Below are 8,710 nucleotides of genomic sequence, written 5' to 3'. Positions count from 1 at the left end.
AAACACAGAGTGTCTAGTGGTTATAAAAGGTCATAAAACCGTGTGCCTGATTTAACCCCTGTTGGAGAGTGTTGAAGGTCGTCATAAGTTTAATCTCCCATATGCCATCTTTTCTGTTCTTAAAATTCCCTCTTATCAGGCACAGTGTTTTATGACCTTTTATAACCACTAGACAACACGTCACTGATCAAAGAAGCCATAAACCCAGAGAACTTTCCTGTGAACTGATATATATGTTTGTTTTTTTTTTAACGCTACTAGTTAGTCGCCGGACACTGCAGGAAGTTTGTCCCTCCGGCTCGTCGTTTCTCCCCGTTCCTATGGTCGGCGTCGGCGCTTCCCTTGTCAGGGCCTGAATTGAGCCCCGGTGTCTTTCCTTCCGGTCTCAGTACCAGCACCGAGGTGAGGCCTAGTTGTGTGGCGGGGAGAGGGTACGGGGCAGATGTAAAGAGAGCTGGGTGGCAGCACTGGAAGGAGGATGGGGGGGCATCGATGTACTGGCCTAGGATGTAATTGTAATTCCCCATGCTGAACTGAACTGCTGCTGTCCCGATGCTGGTGCTAAACTACTCTGCTGGCCCGATAACAGAATAGTACCCATTAGCGTTGTGTGACTGTTTGGGGACTCCATCCCCCATTCTGCTTAAAATTTTGGGCGGAAACCCATCAGACCCCATTATAGTCTATGAGATCTGTGGGTAATGACAGCTAAATTCAAATCTCCAGGCACCTCATTGACTATAATGGGATCCATTTTCTCACATCTCCAGGCGAAAAATTCAGTCCGCATTTTTAGTTTGATTCGACGGACACCAATGCAGGTTTGAACTTAGCTCCAGTCACAGACTTTAGTCAGCCAAAATATCAGACATTCGCTCATGATGAGTTATGGAAATACTGTGAATTACAGAGCTGTAAATTGTCAGCTGAAAATAAATGCGCCATTATTGGCTGCTTTTAACAGATCAGATAATTTGCACAGACTCCCTGAGTTTTTTATTTGTAAAACTATACTCGAGTATAAGCCGAATTTTTCAGCATAGTTTTTGTGCTGAAAAAGCCCCCCTCAGTTTATACCTGAGTCAAGCAGCCACAATAGTAATGTATAGAATCTCCCATAAGATAGTGAAAAAAAAAGCTTTAAAAAAATATAATAAAAAAAATAAAGTAAATAAAAGTTCTAAATCTCTCATTTCCCAAGAATACATATAAAAGTAGAAAATGACTGTGATACACATACACATTAGGTATCCCTGTGTCTGAAAGTGCCCGGTCTACTGAATATAGGGGATCTGCAGTGCTCCTGTTCCATCGGGAAGAGGTTAATAGGAGCACTGCAGATCCCCTATATTCAGCCATGCCCCCTCCCCTTTCCCAGCAACTACTGCACCCAAAAACTCCGACCATTTTAATTTTTGAAATTTTCCAGTAGCTGCTGCATTTCCTCCCCTCGGCTTATACTCGAGTCAATAAGTTTTCCCAGTTTTTTGTGGTAAAATTAGGGGGGTCGGCTTATACTCGAGTATATACGAGCAAAATCTACTTATATATAAATCTCTTTCTAAGTTATGACACAGAGAGATAGTTTTTCCATTCATGAATCTTGGACAGCTGGGTGATTTACACAAAGTATATAAAAACCACACATACACATCCTGCCATCTTCCTGGTGTAATTCATGCTCTGGAGCTGCACAGTGTCCATTACGCTAAATGACACTCCATTACAGCAGTAGTCAGAATGAGAGCTACACCCCGCCCACTTCTAAACTTTCTGTGATGTCATGCTCATAGGTGGTCTCCATTTGGTAATGGCACTGCACAGAGGCTGTAAGCACTGAATGCCTATTCTTTGTCTGCAAGATTTCTGCTAGTTTAGCTCAGTCAGCTTTATAGATATTTATGACACTAGAAGCCTCTGATGACAGTTAAGCGTAGTATTATGTGGTGATTCCTACCATTATATATAATGCTAAAGTTAGGAGTCCATCCCTCATATAGTGTTCAGAATCATAAATCCAGCGCACATCAACCAAGTTTCATGGCTGGAAGTTGGTTGCGTAAAATCAGCCTCAGTAAAGGTCCACACTACTGTTATTAAAGAGGTTGTCCCATAACAAGGATCCTATCTATACTGGTAGTTTATGTGGATATAAGACTTTTCCTAAATGCATTGCTTTATCAAAACTGCTTTGTTTGGCCGCTATCTGAATTTATTCACTTCATTGTTGACACTGGCCCTTGGGATTAACTGCTCATTTGTCAAGTGATGTAGCTGCCTGCTCTCAGGGGGGGAGGGAGGGCCTGACAAGCAACGGAGCTCTTCATATAGGGGAGGGGGAGGTGAGAGCTCTGGGATTACTGTGCTATCTTCAGCTTTTCCACTTATCAGCCGCTTTAACTGAATTTAGCTGATAAGGGCTGAGATAAGGAGTCCGTTACCTCTGTAATGCAAGCGCACTCAAAGCCAGCTCTGCTACATCAGTTTCCACATCAGCGTCATACTGTGGATTATAGCAGAGCAAGTGAAACCCCGCCCACCAATGTGCGAGAAATCCAGGAAGTGAAAACAGTACAGAGCCTTCAGGCTGCAGAACAAGCGTTATGGGAATACCCCTTTAATGTCCTAATGTTAATTGAGGTATCTACCCCAACATAGCACCATTAAACATTACAACTTTTCCTGCAAAAAACAAGCCCTCGTACAGTTACACTGACAGGGAAAAAAAAACGCTTTTGGTAAATGACATCGGTAAAACACAAAATATGATGTGGTCATTAAGGCCAAAAACAGGCCAATCACTAAAGTGTTAAATCTGCAGTTTGCCAACTATTTGCTGCAGATTTGTACAGCAGATCTCAGTCTTTAAATTGCAAATGTGAAATCTGTGACAAATTCACATTTCCTGCAATTTTCTGAAGAAACCCTATAGATTTTTAGTTTCAGCCTTACAGGAACATAAACTTATTGGTTGCCCCTATAACCAACAATCTGGTGACACAGTAGCAATTGGTAATTCCTGTTGAGGTGTCACATCATAAGAATGGTGTTCAGTTTGCAATACCATTTGTGCGGATTATGAAACCTAGAAAGGAAATTTATGTAGAAGGAAAAGCTGTGTACAGCATAGACCGGGGTGGGCAAATAATTTTCCCATGGGGCCACATGAGAAATTGTAACGGTTCCAGAGGGCCATGCGCGTCGTGGCAAATTTAGCTCCACCCACTTCTCCGCAGACTCCGCCCATTCTCAATCATTTTCCCCTGTGCCCCACAAAGTAAAATCCTCCTACAGTCACCCTAACATTATACCCCCCCACATTATAACATTTCCCTCCAAACGTCCCACAGTATTAAGTCGCTCTCCTGGTGCCCCAGTATAAACCAGCAGAAACTAGAGGGGACATTAAACTGGGGGCAACTAGAGGCAGACATGTCCCCCTCCAGCTACCCCCCATGGTTTAATATCCTCCTCCATCTGCCCCCTAGTTTAATGTCCCCCCTACATGTACATTAAGTTTAACTGCCCTCCTACATCTGCCCCTAGTTCCCCCCTCTTGCTCACACATGCTGTCTCTTCTCTCTTTATCATCCAGCAGCCTCTATTGCCGGCAGCTTGCAGAAAGCGCACAATCCCATGTGGCTCCGCCCACTAACAAGTCATAGCCTATCCTGGTGATAGGCTGTGATGACATCATCACGTCCTTGAAAAACCTTCCACTAGCTATGTGGGCCGGACAGAAGCAGTCAGAGGGCCGGATGTGGCCCACGGGCCTCACATTGCCCAGGTCTGGCATAGATGGATTATCCATTACAAAAAAATACAAATACACAGTAGGGGAGCAGGTTATTTTATTCCAGCTCCAAATACTGCTAGTAGACCAGCAAAGAGGAGAAAACCAGAAAAGAAAGAGATGAATGAAACAGGACTAGAAACAGAAAGGAAAATTAGTGTTCTGATGCAGTATGGAAGGTGGTGAGAGGTGATTGGCCCACACAGAAAGGAGAAGTGGGTGCTGTTCCTTGCCCCTTACCCTTTATATGTACTGTAAGGTGGTTTTCTGCATCCATATGTTCAGGGAAGGTTAGCCACCAAACATGACTGCCTTCCAGACTCAAAAGCCCAGATCGAATGCAGATTTCATTCAGTAAATGAAAGGTTTGGCCCTCTTTATGGCTATAACAGCTATAACGCAGAGGTCACGTAGTGCAACACTTAAGATTGCCATGGGGTTTAAATAGAAGGATTATAAAAACCATGGCCCACTTTCTTTCCAAAAAACATAGGTTTGATGTAGTATTGCAGCTCGTGCATCATCTGCAATACCGGACATAACCCATTGACAGGTGTGGCACTGTTTCTGGAATAAAGTAGTGAAGTTCTTTATACTCCTATGAAACCCCTTAAAAGTAGAAGCATGGGATCCAGGTGTTATGGTTATGATATGAATGACAAGGTGCTGCCATATTATGATTGTATGAAACCAGGCTGATACCGAATCCTTCCTAATAAAACAACATATTTCCAGTTCCCCTCTTCATTATTACATGCTGTCCGCCCATCGAGAACATGGCAGATCCATTCCAAGAAGGACTACGATGACCGGATGAGACACTGACACAAATAACGCTGGAGGCGGAAGGAAGATGATCTGGTAGATGGATGGAGTAGCAGAATTTCAGTAGTCGTACACATCAATAAATACATAATACATTACATCACATTAGAGGGTTGCAAGACGTGGAGGAGATTCAACCCAGAATTCTAGAAAAAAGGAAAATACTGCGTCAACGACCTTCTATATCCTATTTATCATAGGAGAAGCTCGGGCTGTTTATTAGCAGCGTCTGCTGGAATCGGGGTACTTCATCTTCAGCTCCTCCTTGAAGCCTCTGAACAGTAAGCGATTTCTTTTGTTCTCTGCCTCTTTCTGGCTGTGAAAGTCTCCAGGTAGTTTATGGCCTTTATGAAGCAAAAAAGCCGAGTCCAGGACTGCAAAGGAGAAGCCAGCCATATTCAGCTCACAGGCCTAGGGGAGAAAGGAATAAAGATGGAGAATAATCCAAGTGTTTGTTCTAATGACCCTACAAGAACATCAGAAGACGGACCTTTCTTGTTTGTGAATTACGATGCAACTAAATTAAAGGGGCGTTATGCCATAGACACATGGCAAATCCTCCTCTGCAATCTGCATCTCGAGGGGGCAAGGAAAACTTGCATATTCTCAGACGTTCTATAAAAGCAAATGGAGGAAGCTGCACATGGGGATGGAAAATCTCTGTTCGCAAGTCAGATGCAAATCTATGGAGCACTGATGGGATATTCTGTGGATATGCATAAATGTCTCAGATGAGAAGACTCCTTTAAGATTTGGTTTGAGAATATTGAACTATCTGGGGATGTAAGGTCTCTTTATTAATACAAAGTGTAGTGTAGCTACAAACATTTTTTAGTCTATGAAATATGTGGCCATGGCTAAGGCTAGCTTTGAAAAGGCGTCCTAATATTCTATAACTAGCCCTCATTTTCTATCCTCTTAGATCCTCAGCCATCACATATACTGGGGATCATAAGTTCCCATTGTAAATGGCGTGGTTATATGCATGCACAATAATGATGGAGAGAAGTGTGGCACACAATCAGTCTCACGAGTGGGGGTCCCACATACACATTAGTGCTTTATTCACACAGGGGGCTCATGTAGACTCATAATCGATGGGGGTCCCAGTAGTCAAACCCCGGCAATCAGTGGGAGATCTCCTCTACAGTGTCTCCACATACAGCATATTGTAGGACTATACGTCAGAGCTTTACCTGACTGATTCTGTTGAATCCATACTGCTTGAACCTCTCATCATAGGCTGGCACGTCCTTATGCCCAATATAAAACGGTTCCCACGGATCTCGCCACTCAACCACATAAGCAACTGCCAGTCGGCCAGAAGTGTCTTTCTCAGGCAAGTTTAGCCAGACTGAATAATTAGTAGGGGCTTGGCATCGTGGGCATAACTCCTCGTAAAAAGCGCGCACTTCTCCCACTTGGTACAATCGAAGCAGTTCCTCCTTGGTGCCAGGCAGCCGCCGAGTATGTCTAATTTCAAAGGCAGGCACGACAAATACAAGGTGTGGATCGACCCCTTTGGCTGCCAAATCCAAAAAACCTGACCTCAGCCCCTGACTGGGTACCATATCAATATCTACCACCAGTACAAAGTCTGCACTCCCTATCCCGGCCCGAGCGACATTTCTTAGTAGGTTGTTGGGGTAGGAAGTGTTTCCTGCATAGTTTACTATATTGGTGCCCATATTGGCTGCCTTGGCAAAGACGGCCTGGCATGTCTGAAGATGGGAAAACTCTGCTGCATCATCTTGTTCGGAGAAAATGGCCGTATCCCCAGACTGGCACACAAGATGAAAAGATACCCTTTGCCTTACTGATGGGCACAGCTGGGCGAGGGTATAGGTTAGCACGGTGGCAAGTTTAGCCTGAGCAGCACTAGACGCAAACAGTGCTAAGGAAATGCGGCCATCCCACCGTTGTACCAGCTCCTGTAAATGCCAGAGGTTATTCAGGCTGGCATGAGAAGCCAAGGCCACGTCTTTTGAGAGCCCTACGTCACGTGACAAAAGATGGCGATAAATCCGATACTGCCCACTGGCATCTAGGACACCGCCAGACGTCAGGACGGCCTTCAGATGGTCCTTCTGTTCTCGCTGCCATCTTGGCTCTGTACGCGGAGTGCCGGCCAGCACCGGGTGCGCCGACCTCTGCTGCTGCTGTCCATGTAAGTTAGAGAGAAGAGACAGGTAAAGAAGCTGAAGGAGAGCAACAAGGAGGAGGGCGACAAGGACCACGCGGAAAAATGAGCAACGCACCGCAGTTGGCATTGCCCTTCTTGGGTGAGTCCTACTCTTTATATGAAATCAGCTTCTAGCCTTGCAGTAGTGACAGATGGCGCCCCCTACCCATCACACTGCAATGAACACAGGAACACACAGGTCCTCGTTCTAAGGCTACACCACCCCCGCGCCCACTACTCATGGCCCGCAGCCCCCCGCCCTCTCACGTCCGAGCCCCGCTAACGGTCCGCTCATGACATGTCATTGTGACGCCTCCAAGTGCAATAACCAGCAGCTGAGAACTCCACGCTGAGGGACGTACAGCTCAAGCCCCGCCCACGACGCAGCACGTCTTATTACCCGCCATCCCTCGCGACTGACAACAGAGCGTGCGCTTGTGAGACAACAAACCTTATACGTCACAGCGCCCTCTACTGTAGTGGAATGTGGAAGGCGTCTGGTTTGCAAATGCTCAGATTGATTCCGTAAAGGAAGATCCATAGTTATGTGTTTGGTTAGGACGGACAGTAGAGTAGAATATGGAGGCAACGCATAGTATAGAGAGGCTGACTGTGTACAAGCATGAGGTAGGAGAACAACCACACATAAGATCATCAGACGAGGTGGCCGAGTGGTTAAGGCGATGGACTGCTAATCCATTGTGCTCTGCACGCGTGGGTTCGAATCCCATCCTCGTCGATTTTTTCCTCTCAAGGATCAGAAGCTATATTGTGTGGGATTTCCTTTTTTCTTAATGTTAAGACAAATCAGTGAGTCTGATAAGTAGAATCCATGGGGGAATTCATGTCAGTTTTCTGGCATAGATGTGTGTCGTATCCTTGGTGCACAAGCCATTCTCTCTGACATGAATTATACCGGAAATCAGTTCCAAACTAGCGTGGATCTCCATTCTGACACACGGGCGTGTATTGGATTTATCAAGAGGTCGGGGCTGGTCGTAATTGAGACAAATATATGAAAACTGCCTAGGGCCTCATACACACTACCATCACGGTCAATTCACACAGAGCAAAGTGGCGCTGATTCTGGCACGATAACTCGCGGCATAATCAGCGCTAATAAAAAGCCTCCCGTTGATTTCAATGTGTTCGGCACGGAAGACGGAATCCATTGAACTCAATGGGAGTCTTTTTTATCAGCGCTGGATCTGCTGCGAGTTATCGTGCCAGAATCAGCGCCAATTTACTCCGTGTGAATGCCCCCTAAGGGTTCATTCACACAGAGGAAAATAGTGAGGAATTTGGTGCAGAAAAAGCCTCAATGAGAGGCTTTTTTTTTTCAGCACAGAAATTCCACGCCAAATTCGTCACCATTTTCCTCTGTGTGAATGGACCCTCAGGTGTAACCAGGAACCATCTGGAAACTGATCCAGTGCAAATGTCATGAAGTTGCTGTAGATGGGACCCACAATACTAGAGTCATCCAGTCCGAAACTGAATTGCCAAGTCACAGAGGAGAGTTTTCCTCCATTGTTGTCACAATAAGACTCTGTACAAATTTACATGTTAGGCGCGGGTCAGAGACAAATGACTAGATCTTACAGGAAGAAACAGCGCAGGTTGCGGAGATCTTCTTCCGATTACAACAGTAGGCATCATAATGGATTTGGTGTAGTGCAGTGGTTCTTAACCGTGTTTGAGGTACCAAATGGAACCCACCAGTTTCATTTGCACATTCACCAAACCCTTCTTTAGTGATAAATCAAATTTCCAAATTCAAGACATAGGTATATGGTTTTTTTTACTGGTACACAAAATGAACTGTTCATAGGGCCTAGGGTTCGATCGAATACCGGTTAAGAACCACTGGAACTTCACACGGAGTAAACGCGGTGTAAAAATTAAAAAAA

The 8,710-nt window shown here is 45.1% G+C and overlaps 1 protein-coding gene and 1 non-coding gene across 2 annotated transcripts; one reads left to right on the top strand and one right to left on the bottom strand.

Annotated features, from left to right (window-relative positions):
- Positions 1-3,840: 3,840 nt before the first annotated feature.
- B4GAT1 (beta-1,4-glucuronyltransferase 1) lies at positions 3,841-7,172 on the bottom strand. The gene is made up of 2 exons (XM_075281547.1): positions 5,815-7,172; positions 3,841-5,029 (listed from the first exon to the last, which is right to left on the bottom strand). Exons 1-2 carry the CDS (start codon positions 6,886-6,888, stop codon positions 4,838-4,840), a joined length of 1,266 nt encoding a protein of 421 aa, XP_075137648.1. The 5' UTR covers positions 6,889-7,172; the 3' UTR covers positions 3,841-4,837.
- A 285-nt stretch (positions 7,173-7,457) lies between these two features.
- TRNAS-GCU (transfer RNA serine (anticodon GCU)) lies at positions 7,458-7,539 on the top strand. Its single transcript has one exon. It is a non-coding gene; the product is annotated as a tRNA-Ser (tRNA).
- The last annotated feature ends 1,171 nt before the right edge of the window (positions 7,540-8,710 follow it).

This window comes from Leptodactylus fuscus, chromosome 7 (assembly GCF_031893055.1).
Source record: "Leptodactylus fuscus isolate aLepFus1 chromosome 7, aLepFus1.hap2, whole genome shotgun sequence".
In the NCBI taxonomy this organism is placed as follows: Eukaryota; Metazoa; Chordata; class Amphibia; order Anura; family Leptodactylidae; genus Leptodactylus; species Leptodactylus fuscus.
Note: the sequence above shows the minus strand (reverse complement) of the source record. Positions and strands in the feature narration are given on the sequence as shown.

Bases quoted from the DNA above. Each gene is read 5' to 3' on its own strand.
- B4GAT1 (XM_075281547.1), bottom strand. From the start codon at position 6,888: ATGCCAACTGCGGTGCGTTGCTCATTTTTCCGCGTGGTCCTTGTCGCC. The intron at 5,030-5,814 runs GTAAAGCTCTGA...TTTCTCCCCTAG, and splicing joins GATTCAACAGAATCAGTCAG to GCCTGTGAGCTGAATATGGC.